The 18,171-nt window shown below is 36.3% G+C and overlaps 2 protein-coding genes across 3 annotated transcripts; one reads left to right on the forward strand and one right to left on the reverse strand.

Moving 5' to 3' along the window:
* Positions 1-656: 656 nt before the first annotated feature.
* On the forward strand, positions 657-4,915 carry LOC109189643. The gene is made up of 6 exons (XM_019340256.1): positions 657-838; positions 927-1,852; positions 1,956-2,310; positions 2,457-3,172; positions 3,256-3,390; positions 3,501-4,915. Exons 1-6 carry the CDS (start codon positions 657-659, stop codon positions 4,913-4,915), a joined length of 3,729 nt encoding a protein of 1,242 aa, XP_019195801.1.
* Positions 4,916-6,399: 1,484 nt separating this feature from the next.
* LOC109189615 (kinesin-like protein KIN-12C) lies at positions 6,400-17,623 on the reverse strand. Of its 2 annotated transcripts, none has more exons than XM_019340224.1 (29): positions 16,809-17,623; positions 16,564-16,719; positions 16,340-16,423; positions 16,135-16,254; positions 15,939-16,052; positions 15,753-15,845; positions 15,513-15,673; positions 15,365-15,439; positions 14,446-14,533; positions 14,291-14,349; positions 14,148-14,211; positions 14,002-14,067; positions 13,733-13,903; positions 13,525-13,629; positions 13,150-13,385; positions 12,985-13,054; positions 12,831-12,899; positions 10,727-12,721; positions 9,396-10,592; positions 9,207-9,314; positions 8,857-9,020; positions 8,593-8,665; positions 8,417-8,491; positions 7,771-8,010; positions 7,461-7,559; positions 7,307-7,381; positions 7,177-7,235; positions 6,964-7,075; positions 6,400-6,860 (listed from the first exon to the last, which is right to left on the reverse strand). In XM_019340224.1, the coding sequence occupies exons 1-29, from the start codon at positions 17,328-17,330 to the stop codon at positions 6,651-6,653; spliced, it is 6,660 nt and encodes a 2,219-aa protein (XP_019195769.1). In that variant the 5' UTR covers positions 17,331-17,623; the 3' UTR covers positions 6,400-6,650. The 2 variants fall into 2 exon arrangements, with proteins under 2 accessions (XP_019195769.1, XP_019195768.1); XM_019340223.1 differs by having other exon boundaries at positions 8,593-8,668.
* Positions 17,624-18,171: the final 548 nt, after the last annotated feature.

Here is an 18,171-nt window from a genome sequence, read left to right on the forward strand (position 1 = left end):
ACAGACAATAGGTGAAGTGCCGAATGTTAATCAAAATATTCTTCGTCATCCCTTTCAAGACAACAGAAACGGTAAATCTCATAATACTCAATAATTGGAATTTTTAATCATTTTTTACATTCATGTCATTTATCTTCTTTGTTTCCAAATCTCAATTTAAAACATTTTAGGTTCATGTGTTGTGAATCCAACCTTAAATCAAGGCAATGTACGGTTGAATAGGTTGTTAATGCCCGAGTTTGACACGGTCACTAGAGGATCAACTTATGTTACATCTTTGCAGAATGGTTAGTATATTATTTTCAAATTTGTAGAATTCAATATATATGTTGTTTAATTTGTTGATTGTGTATATTCAATTAAGAACATAACATTAATTCACAAAAAATTTTATAGTTACATATTTAGACTTTGGTGATCCAATATATTCATGTGACCATTGTGGTGCGGTGTTTTGGATAGAAGAAAGGATCAACCAAATTTTGGGAACTTCAAGACCAAAGTATTCGCTTTGTTGTACTCACGGAAAAATCAAGTTGCCTACTAAACCAACTCCGCCTGCTGCATTGTTTGATTTGTTTTTTAAGAATGACAACAAGAGTGGTCATTTTTTAAAAAATATTAGGTCCTACAACAATATGTTTTGCTTCACTTCAATGGGTGGAAAAATTGATAGGACTTTGAATAATGGTACTGCACCACCTGTTTTCCGCTTACACGGTCAGAATTTCCACCTTTTGGGAAGCCTAATGCCTGAATTTGGCTCTCGACCGAAGTTTGCTCAATTGTACATATATGATACTCAAAACGAAATACAAAATCGCATCGATGCAATTAGGTACGTCAATTCCATTCTATATATAAATTGCATTGTTCGATTTTTACTACATTATGCTAATTAAATATATTTTGTCATAAATATACAGAGAAGATGATGTTCACAATAAACTACATGCAGAGATAGTACAAGACATACAAGACGCATTAGATCAAAACAATGTCTTAGTAAAAAGTTTTCGCATGGCAAAAACAGAGATTGAAACAAATCCGATGGCAAAGATTAAGATCAAATTAATAGGAAAGAGGAATAAGGATGCGCGAACGTACAATTTACCACAAGTCAGTGAAGTGGCGGCTTTGATAGTGGGAGACTTAGATCCAAATATGGGAGAACGTAATATCTTGGTGGAATCAAGATCTGGTATTTTTAAAAGGATTAGTGAATTAAACCCGGCCTATCTACCACTGCAGTACCCATTGTTATTCCCATTTGGTGAAGACGTATATAGAGAGGATATTCAATTCTCAGGTGTTCAACAACAAGGCCGACCTGGTCGTATTAGGATTAGTCCTAGAGAATACTTCTCCTATTATATTCAAGATAGAAAAAATGAGATGTCAACATTGTTGTTCGCAAGAAGGTTGTTACAACAATTCCTGGTAGATGCATACACTATGATCGAATCTGGGCGTTTAGTATATGTTAGGACCCACCAAAGATCATTGAGATGTGAGTCTTATAAATGCTTGACAGATGCTCTGACCCGTGGTGAACTTGATCCATCTGCCCAAGGCCGTCGAATTATTTTGCCTTCAACTTTTACAGGTGGTGCAAGATATATGGTCCAAAATTACCAGGATGCGATGGCAATATGTCGATGGATTGGGTATCCAAATCTCTTTATTACATTCACATGTAACCCAAAATGGCCTGAAATTGTCAGATTTTTGGAAGAGAGAAGATTAAAGGCAGAAGATCGGCCAGATATAATATGTCGTGTCTTTAAGATGAAGTTAAATGCTCTAATCAAGGAGATTCGTAAAGAAAACATATTTGGTTCTGTTCTAGCAGGTAAAGAATTTATATGTTAAAGTTTAAAAAATTATTTATTTTTTAACAAGTCCTTTGATCTATATTTCAGAATACTGAATTTATTAATATTTTTTTATTGTAGTGATTTATACCATTGAATTTCAGAAAAGAGGTTTACCGCATGCGCACATATTGTTGTTTCTGGCAAATCACCGTGGGTCTGTGGCTGCAACAGATTTAGACAACTTCATTTCAGCAGATATACCAAGTGAGTTGTGCGACCCAGAGTATCACAAAGCAGTAGAAGAATTTATGATGCACGGTCCGTGTGGTACGTGTAGGAAGAATTCACCATGCATGGTTAATGGTAGATGCTCCAAATATTATCCAAAGAAATTTGTAGAGAAATCAACAATGGATGAAGAGGGTTATCATGTTTACCGTAGGAGTGACAACGGTAGGACCATAAAGAAAAATGGTATTGATCTAGATAGCAGGTATGTCGTTCCACACAACAGGCATTTATTGGTGAAGTATAGGGCTCATATAAATGTAGAGTGGTGCAATCAATCCAGATCAATTAAGTACTTATTTAAGTATGTGAACAAGGGGAATGATCGGTTACGGCTGAATTCTACAACAGTGTTGCTGATGAAGCTAATGGAAAGGTAATCGATGAGATCAAGATGTATTATGATTGTAGGTATATTTCACCCTGTGAGGCAGCATGGAGGATGTTCGCCTTTGATATACAGATGAGGGATCCGTCTGTAGAGCACTTGAGCTTTCATCTACCAAATGAGCAATCAATCATATTTAATGATGATGATGTTGTCAATGATGTTGTTAACCGTTCAACTGTGAGACAAAGTATGTTCACGGCATGGTTTGATGCTAACAGCAAATATAGCGAGGCAAGAAACTTGACTTACGCTGAAATGCCAACAAAATTTGTATGGAAAAAAGATAAGAGAGAGTGGCATCCAAGGCAAAGGAAGTTTGCAATTGGTCGTATTTTTTATGTTCCGCCAAATAGCGGAGAAATCTTCTATCTTAGATGTTTACTTAATATTGTGCGTGGACCAAGGTCCTTTGATGAAATTAAATATTTTGAGGGGGTGCAGTATACTTCATTTAGAGATGCCTGTTATGCACATGGTTTAATCGAGGATGATAAAGAGTATGTTGACGCGATTAGTGAAGCAGCGATATGGTCCTCAGCACATTCTTTACGTAAATTGTTTGTAACCTTATTGACATCAAATTCAATGGCGAAACCAGAGAAAGTGTGGGATATTGTTTGGCAATACCTAGCTGATGATGTTGAGTTCAATGCTAAAAGAAATACAAGTAATCCAGGTAAACAATTCTTCTTCAAAACACATACTTAAATGTACTTTTTGCAGTTATATATTCAACTAATTTGTTTATAAATTATGTAGATTTGATGCTCAATGACGAACAGAAGAAAAATGGGGCACTAATGGAAGTGGAAAAATTGTTGAATGCTTGGAACAAGTCTCTAAGTGATTATCCACCAATGCCGATGCCAGTGGAAAGTCATGAATACTATTTCGGTAATCGGTTGTTGTACGAAGATTGGCGTACGACAAAGAAGCTTTAAAGCTAGAACATGAATCTCTGTTTTCTAAACTAACTGATGAACAATTACTCATATACAACAAAGTGATTGTGGATGTTGAATCTAATAAAGGTGGTTTGTTCTTTGTTTATGGATATGGTGGAACTGGCAAGACATTTTTATGGAGGACACTGTCGGCTGCTTTAAGGTCAAAGGGACAAGTTGTTTTGAATGTAGCATCAAGCGGTATAGCCTCGCTACTTTTACCGGGTGGAAGGACTGCACACTCAAGATTTTCTATCCCCATTGCAGTGAATGAAGACTCAACTTGCAACATTAGCCAAGGTAGTCCACTTGCTGAATTGATTATAAAAGCTAAGTTAATCATATGGGATGAAGCTCCGATGATGCACAAACATTTTTTTGAAGCATTAGATCGGACAATGAGAGACATATTGCGATTCACCAATCCAAAAAGCTTACAAATGTCTTTTGGTGGAAAAACAGTGGTACTTGGAGGTGATTTTAGACAAATACTACCAGTTATACCAAAAGGCAGCAGACAAGAAATAGTACAAGCAAGTATAAACTCATCATACTTGTGGAGTAATTGCGAAGTACTACGCTTAACCAAGAATCTTAGGTTGCGTGGAATTTCAAGTGCAGAAGAAGTTGCTAAGTTAAACAGCTTTGCAAAATGGATTGCTGATCTAGGAGATGGAAATTTAGGAGAAGAGAAAAATGGTGTCTTCAATATAAGGATTCCAGATAATTTTGTTTTAAGAAATGAAGTTGACCCCATAGCAGAAATTGTCCAAAGCACATTTCCTTCATACGGTCATGGTCAATTTGATCATAAATTTTTAGAGTCCCGAGCTATATTAGCTCCAACATTAGATGTTGTGGACAAGGTGAATGAATACATGAACAGTATGAATGAGGCAACTTCCAAGACATATTTGAGCTGTGATTCGGTTTGCAAGTCAGATACAAGTTCTGATATGTTATCGGAGGTTCACACTACAGAGTTCCTTAACAGTTTGAGATGCTCCGGTGTTCCAAACCATTCTTTAACATTAAAGGTTGGATCGCCAATTATGCTGCTCAGAAATATAGACCACTCATTGGGATTGTGCAATGGTACAAGGTTGATCATTACACAATTAGGAAACCATGTCATTGAAGCTCAAATTCTGTGTGGCAACAATGCAGGCACCAGGGTATTAATACCAAGATTGGGATTGACTCCTTCTGACCCAAGACTACCGTTTAAATTTCAGAGGAAGCAATTTCCAATATTGTTGTCATATGCTATGACAATAAACAAGCGTCAAGGACAAACTTTATCTAATGTCGGACTACTATTAAAGAAACCCGTGTTTAACCATGGACAGTTGTATGTAGCAGCATCTCGGGTAAGTAATCCAGATGGGCTGAAAATCTTAATATGTGGAGACTCGAATGTGGGTTTGAACACTACAGAAAATGTAGTGTACAAAGAAATTTTCAATAATTTGTAATTTTATACTGATATTCAATGTCATATCATAATTTTATTATTGTTTTGTATATAATGTAACAGTTTTTAAAAATTATTAAATGTTTCCAATTAAGAAAAACAGGGCATATAGCCAATATAATAACAAATAAAATTACTTTTAATTTATTAACATAATTGCAATATTGCCAAATATATGTTCGTGCATCGCACGGGTGAAATACTAGTAGTAGTAGTAGTAATAATAATAATAATAATAACAATAATAATAATAATAATAATAATAATAATGGGTAAATTGGTATGTATCTCAAGTTTAAAGTGGAGAATTTGGGCAAAGATAGGTAGTAGGACTAGGAAGCCCTTTGATATGATCTGTCTGAAATGGAAGCTAGGCATAATCCAGCTACTATACACATGACTCCAGCAATATAATAGTGTTAGGAAATCAAGACCTTGGATTGTGTTATTTTGTTGGATCAGCATGTGTATATTCCACTGAATTTTAGGATATTGTTTTCCGATATATCATCCTTAATTAACTCTCATAGCATAGGAAACCGGGAAGGAACTACGTAGGAATTACGTAGCTACAATGCAATTACGTAGGAATTACGAAGTAGCTAGCAACCTGCAGGTAGAAACAATAACCTAACATACAAAATCAAACACATATATCACCCAAATAATAATAATAAGAGGAGTTGGATTGACCGGTGGATAAAATATAGAATAAAGACCATCCACCATTGATAAACTTTCATAGGTGAATGTAATTAGTCATTACTTTTTTGAGTTAATACCATCCGAGGTCCTCCGAGTATAATGATTTTGTCACGTTTAGTCTTAAACTTTCAAATTGATCATTCGTGGTCTTTTGACTTTCAAATTTAACCATTCGTGGTCCAAGTTAACCACCCAGGGTCCTTCAACTATTAAATTTTAACCAACCATGGTCCTTTCAAGAGGACCACGACTGGTTAAATTTCGAAACTTGAAGGACCATAGGTGGTTAACTTGGACCGCGAATAGTTAAATTTGAAAGTCGAAGGACCACAGATGGTCAATTTGAAAGTTTATGACTAAACGTGGCACAACCAGTATACTCAGAGGACCTCAGATGGTATTAACTCTTACTTTTTTATAGTAGGGCATTGTTTTCATTTTGGTTCATTTTAATTTTAACTTTCAGGTTTATAATAATTATAAAATGAATCATTTACTATAAAAAGTGAAAACTAATCTCATTTGAACTCTGATTGAATGAATGTCACCTTCTTCTTTTGAGGTAAAAGGAGACTATCGGTTGCCTTCTTACTGTAAGAAGGCGACCAAAAGGCCGCCTACTTTATCAGTGAAGGAGGCCACTAGCAACCGTTGGTCAGTTGTGATCGATTATAACATACAAATGTTTTATATTTAAAATTTTAATATAATAATTATACATAATTAATTTGTGTTTTTTCACTAAGTTTCAAAATTCTGGATATAAGTACAAAGAGAAACAAATATTTAAATTTTTTTGCGCCAATAAACCAAAAAATATACGAGTTACAGAATGAGATACAAATCAATCACGTTCATGAAAAGGAAAAAATGATTACATTGAGAAGAATTCGAAGAAACACACACAACCACACCCTAGTATACATTGCAGAATTCGACGATCCTTTGTTATGGAGATTATTTTGCATTTGGTGTGAAATTTTGTACATCTGAATCAGAAAAGCCTCAGCAAACTGATATCACAATTAGATTCACTTGGTGCCTTTAGGTCCGCGGTAATGATAAGACTTGTCATTCATTCCCAAAACCAACTTCTTGGAGTTAACCAACCTCTTGCCACGATCACCATCATCCAACCTCAACAGCCTATGGTTTTGTGGTTGGATATTCTGTGTCCCTAATAAATTTTTCACCATCTCATCCATTTCAACGACCTTACTCTGTAAGTTGGTTTTGTCCACCTACGAGAAGTGAAAACAATTGAAAAAAAAAAGTGAAAAACAATAAAACTTGGCATTACTATAACGATTTTATAACACGTAAGTGCAAAGTTGATATCGGTACTTTCAACATTTCATTTTGGGCAGTCAGCAACTGATCCCGTTCGCGTAATTGCTCTATGGTCATCTGTGTTGCTAATTCAATGGCTTCTCTTCTTTTCACTTGCAAGATGAATCTGAACAAATATGACCATTTTTATATAAGGGACCATTTCATGAGAACCAAAACGATTCCATGATTAAGGAAAGACAGCTTTCTGATTATAGATTATCTTACGCTTCTCTTTCCTCAATTAAATCATTTAGCTGTCTCCTCAGATTTAGAACTTCTTTCTCCTGCTCAATAAAAGTATATGTAAGGCAGTGGCTCAACTGAACATTAAACTATTATATCCAGTGGAGTATACCATTGCACTGTACTCTAGCGATTGTTGATGAGCTTCAACAATGAACTTTTGAAGCTGGTGCTGATCTATCAGATCCTAGGGCACAGGAAAAAGGGTTTTGAGACAAATAAGAGAGACCATTCGTGGCAAAGAATTTAAGAATTCAGGAACTTACTGCATAACTAGTCATGTCCAGTTTGACGCCTAGTAAATCCCTGATGACATCATGTGTCATGTTTTCTGCTGCAGCTAGTCTATTATTAAGTATACATACCTGATACCAGAAACACAGAAACATGTCAATAATTTTTTTTTAAATGTTAATACTTCTCTGCTTTGCTTCATATTTGGGAGGGAAAGTCAGGAACGAAACAAAAGAACAATATAATTAGGAAAGATAAAAATGTGTGATTTGCCTTTGAAATTCTTTGTATCAGTGCTACTAACACTTACTATACAGCCAACTGTGTGAATAAACATCATACCTCTTTTTGTCTTTGTGCCACCAAGGCTTCTAGTTCTTCTATTCGGAGTTTAGCAACTGACAATTCCTGATCTTTTTCCGAATTCATCTGCTGAACCAAACTAGAAATGCATCTGAAAGGTGAACTTGAGCCCCTTATCCTTGTTGAGACTTTTTCTATTTTATCTGATGTTGATACTTGATTTTCCAAGTTTGATGAATCTGTTCTAAATTCATGAACCATTGCTTCCAAGTCTTTGTACTGATATCATATTAGGAGAAAATATTAAGTTCTCAGTTGCTTAAGCAATTGTTAAGACAATAGACAACTCATAACAAATATTCAAAATGGCAACCAACACTTTTTAGTTATTGATGCAGTTCAAGTAATCAGTTCCCAACAAGCACTGGGCACCTCATTGCCTAAGCTTTGGCATCACATAGTTGAGTTCCTAGCAAGCAATAGTGCATCTATTTCTCTTGTTATTTTATGTTAGTGCAGGGCCTCCTTTTCAAAATAACTCCCTACCCTTCAGTTGATTCCAAGTTCCATCAATATGATTTTCAATAACTCTCCATAAAGGGAATTTGGAAAGCCGTAATTGCAAAGATTCAACACAGAGTAATGCTTGATTTGTAATCTTCCAAATTTTGGTAAAAATGTTCACCTTTTGCTGATACTGCAATGCCTGTGCTTCCGCATGCAATAGAAGTTCAGAGATGTACTCTTTGCATTGTTTGACCTACAATTCAGTGTAATGCTTCAATCACAACATAGGTTAACCAAGCTGTAAATACAAGTTAATAATGTCAAGATATAATTCAATAGTGAATCATGGCACACCTCCTTAACCAGTTCTGCCTTTTCTATCTCCAGGATTTTTATCTGATCATAAGCCTTTTGATGTGACAGGGACCTGCTATACAGTTAACTGAGTCCAATCATGATCCCACAATAGTAGATAAGGAAAAAATCTATGCAAAGGAACTTTAAGAATAGTTGGAAATATTCTCAAGCATTAGAATCATACTAGTACTGGGTAATTGCATATGAACTCAATCTAGGAATACTTCTACAATTCTAACTGAAACCATAAGCCCTTTCTACCTTGGAAATTGATCCTTGGTAAGTTGTGAGCCTGAATTTTTTAACTCCAGCTTTTCAGTAAAGTTTTCAACTGTAAGTAGTCTCTCTTTTAGTGCTTGAAGCTCCAGTTCTAATGATTCTCTTATCATGTGATGCCGTTCTACCTCTTCTTCCATTTCATGCACCTTGAAAAATGGTAGTGTTAATAAAAATGATACAGTGATAGTCATTATTTTTTTTTTCTAAGGACTGGGTATTGAATTGCAAAGGGAACTGTTTTATCTGCACAACAAACTCAAAGCTGTCTTTAGTGGGACAACAACAACAACAAAAAAAGACAGAAGAAGAAGAAGAAACTTTAAAAAACTTACCTTTTTCTCTAGAATATTTATGGTGCCATCGAGCTCTTCAACAGAGTGCTCTAAAATCTTAACCTCCTCCTCCTTTTGCTCAGCATATATTTTACTTGCTTCTGACTCCTAGGAATTTAGCTTGAATTCAGCATATAGTAGTATATCCATCAAGGTTTGAGAATTAAACTTTTTATCTTATCTACATACCTGGCGGGCTTCCACGGCAATAGCTTCATTCTCATTAGCAAATGCATAAGCAATATCAAGCTTGTCTTGCAAGGACCGCACTTGTTCCAGAAGCTGAATTTTCTCTCCATTCACTTGATTATCTGTTGAAGATGTCAAAAGAATAATCTCTTTTTCTAACATCTCCACAGCCTTCATTTGTTCTCTCAATTCTTCCTCTGTTTCTGACTTCTTTAGATAAATATCCTCCAAGAGCTCTCTCAACTCAGCATTTTCCTTAGACAAAATCTCCAATTTTCTTCTTGCCTCCAATAGATCAGAATGTGAGGAAAAAAGAGCACTTTGAGCCTCTTTAAATTGGTTTTCAAGTGTTCTATGTTGAACAATCATGTCATCATGCTGATTATTTTTAATTCTTAACTCATTCTCAACTTGGCTCAAGGCTGCAATTAACTTCTCAATTTCATCCTTGACATCCTTTTTGCTGGAAGCTGATTCTTGCAGTAAGCTAAAGTCAAAAAGTAAACCTTTTAAAAGAGCTTCTTTACGTTCCAATTCTCTCCGGAGCTCAGCATTCTCATTCATTGAATTAGCATGCACCAGATCTATCTCTTCTGATACTGTTGTTTTTATGGTTGGAGCCTTTACCTTTCTCAGATCATAGGTCTCATAGCTTTCACCTGTGTTACTTAATGCCAAAAAACCTTCTTGCAGTGCAGCTGGTTGAAACACAAGATTTCTATTGAGGACCAAAGAGGCTAATCCAGTCCCTTCTATGTTAGTGAATATTTCTTCTAATAGCAATCTTGAGTTACAAATGCAGCTCATAGTCTCCTTTACCATTCCAAAGGCATCAGAAAGCACAGACTTGCACAATGTGTCCACATATTTTTGTGTTTCTTGGAACGTGTCTTCAATAGAAGATATCGAGCTTGCAATTTCAGTGAAGGTGTGATGCATCTGATTCTGCAATATCTCGTACTCGCTCTCTGTCCCATGAACATCAGAGTTAAGTTGCTGAATCTCTTCATCCAATCTGGCTCTCTCTACCATAAATTCCTCCCCTGCTCGTTTCCACATACATTTCAACTCCTTTGCACCTTCATTTGCTTTGGTTAATGCCTGCAGCGTATGATCAGCTTCCTTGATGGTTCTGTAAGCTTCCTCGAATTTGTTGAAGAACCTACTAGCCTGACTAGTTTTGTCATTCAATTTCAACTGCGTGCAATAATTAAGTGTGAGAAGAGTAACCAAAACTCAATCAACAAAAATGTGTAAAGTAAAAACATGTTTTCTTTCAGTTAACCTTAGAAAGAAGATCTAAGTAAATGAATGTTTTATATATTAACTACCTCCCTCACAAGGTTGCAGCCTGTTTCAGCTTCAGTTATAATTACTTCAAGACCAGGAACCATTTCTGGCATTATGACTTCAGATTCATTTCCCATTACACAGTGGTCATTACTTTTCGAAAGTTCAAGCAAATTTGAAAACCATGGACTTGAGCATAAGCAATTCTGGATTTCTTTCCCGCAGAAACTTGTATCAAAATGAGCTTTTAATTTGGCGAACACAATATAGGTGCTTCTAAATTCCTTCCTCAGAAAATATAATATTTCTTCTTGATTTGAATTCATGACTAAGTTTTGTATGATATTTGATCCACGAAGATCAGAAGAAAGAATTGACCCATCACTTCCATCAGAAGGATAAGAAGAAGAAGTCGAACAATCGGTAGATCCATCCGAGTTCATTGACTCCTCAGCAGCTCCAAGGTATCCATACGGATTTAAAAGCTTATAAAAGCAAGCATTAATGTGATTCAAACTCTCATTTGTTCCAACAAGTTCATATAGAATCTTATGCAGCATTTGGCGCACTCTATCACATCCAGAAATTTCATTGGAATTACTTGATTCAACTCCAACAGAATGTAATTGAACCCTTCCATGTTTTTCCTTCAACTCAGTAAAATGTCTCTGCAGCTCCTGGATATCATTTACAATGTCTTGAATCAAGTCCTTGAAAAACAACACATTGTTATATCCGTCAGATTTGATGGCTGAAAAGAGCCTTTCTGCATCATGACAGGAAGTTTTTATAGCATTTTCCAGCTCCAATACTTCCCGTTTTGTTGACTCAATCTCATTATTAAAACCTGTCAAGCCAAAATTTTGTACACTGATTAATGGCTGATCTTTTATATCAATAACATAGGTAAGTTCAGGTAAATCAGATACACTATTCACTGCAGATAAATCAAAACTGGCACATCTTTCAGCTTCATTGATCTGGACTTCACTGTGGATAAGTTTGTTCTCCAAAAATGTTATATTACTGGTTGTATCTCTTAATCCTGTAGCTAACTGAATTCCCTCTTCACTGCTTGCATCATTTACTTGCTGCTGAGCTTCAGCGAAAGCAATTGTTGCTCCCTTCAAAGACAACAACTTCTCTTCCATTTGGAACACAGTCTGTTGTGCTTCTTCCAAGCTCTTCTTTAGCAAAAGAATAGTTTCTTCCTTCTCAATATACGTTTTGGCAGCCCTCTCAACATGCTCACCAATGAAAAGGTCGACATTAGGAAATGAGCATGCTATGCTTTCTATCTGCCAACCGGCATCTTGAAGGGATTTTGAACCATCTGTAAGGAAGTTGGTTAAATCCAAAGTTGCTCTTTCCCACTCTGCACAGACCACCTTCATTTCTTCCTCTTTAGCAGCAAGAGTGTCTTTGAGGCTTATGATTTCCTCAGCCATGCTGGACAATTTCTCCTGAAATTCAGACTTGATTTGAGAAATCTCTTCCTGCAAGAGAAGAATAGTCTTAGCTGTTTCCATTTCTACCTCCTCACAGATCAGTTCATGTTGATGTTTCATGGTCATTTTCTGTGCATGTTCCTCTATACACTTGCCATTAACTAAGCAGGCTTCCTCGAGATCCTTGGACACTTTTTCCAGCTTAGCTTGCAACCCGACCAAAGTGATATCAGCACTACCCCTCAACGCCAAATTCAGATCTGTATATTCCAAACAAACCTGTGATTCACAACTTTCACACAACGAGCCTGGTTGTTTCCCAATATGTTCATTTCTACCAACCATTCCCAGCAACCTACAATTTTCTTCCTTCAATACCTCTATCCCTTCAATGAGATGGACTTGCTGCAGTTCCATCTCTTCCATTAAAGATCTTGATTCCATCAACTGCTTCTTCATATCATCATACTCCAAAATCAAGGCGTTCTCCACTCGCTGATTACTTTTATCCAAAAAATCTTCTTCATGCACTGGCAGGGGGTGAGGTGTGCTTTTTACCAATACACTTTCATCTAACACGCTGCCAACCTGTAAAAGCAGTGATTGTATGCATAAATTAAACAGAAATTTGAATAAAACCATTCAGTCTGCATGCAGCTGCCAAATATTCACAATATCTAATTATTTCAATGCAAACCTGATATCCTTCTCTAGATGCATGTTTCGGCATCCAGTAGTTCCCTCCATACTCGATTAATTCCAAGAACTTGACATAAAATGCACTTGAGAACCTTAGTATTGGCAGTATGAAAAACAAATAGTAAAGCATAATAGCAGAGAAAAATTAAGACCTGTTCACGTAGTTCTGATATTTCAGCAACCAATCCTTCTCTCTGTCCATGATCATAAAAATTTTGAAACCTAATAGTAATAGAGATAACAAATCAATCGCAGTGGGGTGAAAAGAAAAAAATTAGCAATAGCCAACAGTATATAATCTTGTTCATAGGAATTACGCTCTAAGCTGCCTAAGAAGTCTATTGTTCTCCAACACAAGTCGAGTATGTTCAGGGTTTCTTTCAATTCTAGCTTCTAGCATCTGAATCTCTTCTCTTAAAGCAGCATTTTCATTGATGAGATACTTATCCGCAGAGATTAACCCATCTTCAAGTAATTCAAAGCGCTTAATTTTTTCTTCACGAAACCTCAGCATCATTTTATTGCGCTGCAAATCTTCTTCTTGCTGATAAACCTACAAAATACTCAAGGATACAAAGTTGGAAAGCAATACTAACAACTTACTAAACACCAATCAGCACATTATTATGATTCTAAATTGATAATGATTTAGTAATCAGAAACGGGTGTGCAGATATCATAAGCAGACATACTAGACGATTCATCTGTTCAATTTCTGCTTCCAATCGCCTAACTTCCATCTCAACCAATTTCTCCCGTCTCAAGGCACCAAGCACCGTAGCTTTTAACTTTTCTATCTGTCACTCCATTTGTGTGAGAACACTAGGAAATTCAAAGTGTATTCTACAATGTACCAATAATAATGATAATAATCATCATCACCAACATTATCAAAATTACCTTGCTGTTTCTTCCACATGTTCTGTGATCATCATCATGGTGAACATTCATCTCATTAGACAAGTCAAATCTCTCAGGAAGATAACCTAAGCTAGATTGATCCAAAGATAGCATCAGGTGTGGAATATGCTTTGAAGAGCTATGATGCTTCATTAGAAAGGATAATTGACCCTGTATGAAGAAATCAACTAATAAGCTTGACGATTTTGGATGTTGAATAAGCACAACTGCACAAGGATAATAGAACAATACGACTTAATAATAAATACCTTTAGCAGTTGGATTTGCTGCTGCAAAATTGATACATCACCTGAAGCATCCTCGTTCACTTTAGCCTAGAAAAGTAAAAGTGTACTTTAAAAACTTAAGAACTCTCAGTGATCAAGCAAAGTTTAAATTTGGATAGAGTTCATACATTGTTCTGAATAAGTTTTGCACGTTGTGCAAACTTTAGAGTGCTTAGGGTCTCATTGGCAGAGCTGAATAGAACAAGCATAAAGCAAAAATTAGACCAATAAGATTAGAATATTATACTGAAACACTTTTTGTATGACATACCAACTAGATGGGCTAACATTCGCAATAATTGTTGTTTTTGAGTTTCCACCGAGAGAATCCTATATCCAATTTGGAACAACAAGGTTTACTTCATAAGTGATGTTAAAAGATATTTTAAACATATGAAATCTAGTGCATGAGTCCTGGGTTCTGACCTGAAGGAGAAAAGTTAGCCTGGAGTCCCTGTATGGAACATGTCTCTGTTTCCCTTGTGCCAAATCCACTAAAGACATTATCACCAGTCTACATACCCAGATACAAAGAACAATGTAAACAAGGGAGTACATGAAACGGAAATCTCATTCATCACTTCAAATAAACCTACATTAAATATCTGCAAATATCTTTGACATTTAGAAGCGAAACCAATCATGTCATTCAAACTGTCAAAATCTGCATATTCAAGCCACTAATTTGTACTTTTAATTTGTAGTGCACTTAAAAGAATAAGACATATCAAGGCTTTTCCTGCAAGGGAGGTGAAGAAGTTCCTTTTAGACATTGCCCTCTTTCAGAAAAACACTACCTATTTATTGAAGTAATGAGTTGCCACTTGCCAGCCAGATTATAAGCAAGTTAGCAATAAACTACCATATTAACTATTAAGACTCTAGAGATTTTGTCTTCTACAATGTTGGGTTTGTTGTAGTTATTGAATACTCAATGATTGACCACTAGATCATAGATTGAAGTTGTAGACACAACCTTTCAGAAAACAGAGATAAGGTTACATAAATCTTCCTTGCTTAGACCCGAATGATGTATGAATCTTGTACACTAGGTCCAACCACAAATTTTCCTCAACATATTGTTTTAGGCCCCCTTGAATTTTTGGACCGACATCATAACTCATAATTAGGTCCACTTGGATATTTTATAGGACATATAGGCTTTCTCCAATATGTTTGTTGTATAAATCAACTAAAACTAATTATAGTATTATTTGCAAGCTTTCAAAGCGGTAATCATACTCAGATTTTGTAATAGACTTAGAAAGACAAGAAGAATCAATACAGAAGGAAAGCATAATTATAAAGTACTCAAGCACTTGTATTCAGTCTAAATTCTCATTACCCAAGAGTTGAAAGGGACTTGTTTATGTTTGCTGCTTCTTTCAAACGGTCTCCATCTGCCCCAGAACTTTTCTGCCTAATGAATTTGATCTTTTATTACATGGAAAAGCATAAGATTTGACATATTCAAAATTTAAGCCAGAAATTACCTTTCAGACCCAGCTAGGTCCACTAAATTTAACCTTCCAAATCTGAAGTGTTTCATAGAATCTTTCTCCCAGCAGCTTTCAATGTTACAAGTGAAAACACTATGTGATCTGCTGCTCTCACTGTTCATATGAGTAGCTGCAATTTTTCTATTGGCTGCCCCCTGTGTAAAATATGACCATTTAGTCATGTTGATACAAGTATTTCTAAAATCTAAACGAAGGTTAAGTGATGGGTCTCACCTGTAGTAAAACCTTGAGAACATCATTAACAGAGCTTACACTGACTTCAGTAAGGTTCTCAACATATACCCCTTTCTTTAAGTCCTCTCTAAGCTATAGCACAAAGTAAAAACTTTAGTCACTGCAACGATACATAGTGTAAAACAGCTATGACAATCTAATACGAAGAACAAAATAATTACTTACATGAAGATTAGTTGATGATGGCTCAAGGAGGTCTGTGATTTGCTCATTATATATCTCTAGAAAAGAACATTTGCAGCTGAACTTCAACCTCTCAGTACTTTGTTTCTCCTCTTCCTTTAGGAACATAGCATTTGTAAGGAAAACTAGATACATAAACACACTAATCAGTAATAGAATCTAGTATATAATATTTTACCTCTCTGATTCTATTGAATAAATACTCAAAGATTCGAGGAGTTATCCCACTATGATCATTGAGTTTTCCATTAATTTGAACTATTTCACCCATCATAGTGTACGTCTTCCCACTTCCTGTCTGCAGCATATCATAGCAATATCAATCTAAGTTCAACCCCAAGATAATTATCAATCAAATGTGGAAGTTCAGCCTTGAGGCATACCTGGCCATATGCAAACATGCAGCTATTGTAGCCAGACATACAGTTTTCCACCATGGGCAACCCAGCAACACGGAAAAGCTTTTCCTGCTCAACACTCACAACAGTTATTCAAATCAAATATTTCCAACTATCAAGCATGGAGTATAATCTCATTCAGCAATCGGCAAATACAAAACCATTATAGAACGTAGACCTGTGCTAATGGGTAGAAAAGTAATTAGCACCTGTGATATGGTTTCACAAGCTACGTGATCAAAGGTGAATCTGGTTTCAGGGTGGCCAAGCCAAACTAAAGTCTGTGCACTCTCCTGCCTCAAGCATCTACCATATCCTTGCGACACTCTCTCAACATCACTTAATGGTCTAATTCTAATCAAAACCTGCACAAAATATCGCCGAAATTATTCAAATACTGTCAGTGTTCATTGCTACGGTAACTGAATGTTCCCCCTAAACTCCGAAACCAAACCTGCACGTTGTGATCTTTCCAAAACGAAGGGTCCTCAACGAGCTCAAAATGTGGCACCTCAAGTGAAGTCTCACAGTTCACGAGCGGAATCCCTCTTGAGACTCTAGACGTCAAATTACCCGCCTTCCCTCCAGTGTGGAGAGCAGATCTCGCTCCAGAAGCACCAATGTTTGAAACCCTCCTTGCAGGAGTACTTTGAGCTGAGCTCGTCTCCAAAAGAGCTTTCCCTTTATTCGCATGACCCGGAGTCCCATTTCTATTATTCGAAATGGCATGAATATCCGATGCGTCTGCTCTCTTGTCCACAGACCTGAAGGATCGAACCACTTCAGGTTTTCCCCTGGGAGTCGGTTCCAGTTCCTGGCATTGAGATGGGTCTGGAATGGAGTTGAGAGGTGTTCGTGGCGGAGGCAAAGGAATCGGGTTCAACAAATCATCGAATTCATTCTCGTTGGATTCAAATCTGGATGACTTTGCATCGTACCTAGCAATTGACGGGACAGATGGAATCTCTTTCGACATTGCTGAGCATCAACTCCTCAATTCCAGCTTGCTCTTTTGCTTGTCTTCCAGAGAAGAATTAAGAGGTTTGGGCACAGAAATTGGAGGGCGATAAGGATAGGAAACACATGGACTCGAAGGTGAAGGAAATGTTTTGATGTTTTCAATGGCAAACGCTCTCAGTATCTCTGGGGAAATGGAAACTTTCTGCAGCTTGAAAGCTCGAGAGTTGAGACACAGTGAAGAAAAAGAAAAGGTTATCCCGCTAGTTTTCAAATTCAACTGCAGATAGAATCTAGCCGGGATCATCTTCTCCCTTTGGGCCCAGCGGCCATCCTTTTATTCAAAATCTGTTTACTATGTTCCGTTTGAGTGGAGAATGATAATAACATTAGAATAACGGACAATTATTTCAATTGTAGTGCAACCAAACAACTCTATTAAAGAGTTATGAACTACTTCAAAGTTTAAATGCACTTTAAAAACAAGAGTTATGAACTACTTCAAAGTTAAAATGCACTTTATAAACTCTAACCCACGTTTGGTTTGAGAGAATTACAATTCCATTCTCACTTAATTTTTAAATAATTTTGAACGCATATAAATTCCTTTGTTTGGTTTGAGAGAATTGCAATTCCGTAAAATTTAAATTTCTTCATTTTCATAAAATTAAAATCTTATGGCCTCACCAGGACTATGTGGCCTCAGTGGAGGTGTTTTTAACCCTTGTTATTTCAATTCCATGGATTTTAGGAAAAAAAAAAAAAATTGAGGCAAAATTACCCCTCTCTTTGTTTAACCTAAATTTTATGTTTGGTCTCTCTCTTTCGATTATATAGTGTGTCTTCTTCTTCTACTCTCA

Source organism: Ipomoea nil, unplaced genomic scaffold, assembly GCF_001879475.1.
Source record: "Ipomoea nil cultivar Tokyo-kokei standard unplaced genomic scaffold, Asagao_1.1 scaffold1562, whole genome shotgun sequence".
NCBI lineage: Eukaryota > Viridiplantae > Streptophyta > Magnoliopsida > Solanales > Convolvulaceae > Ipomoea > Ipomoea nil.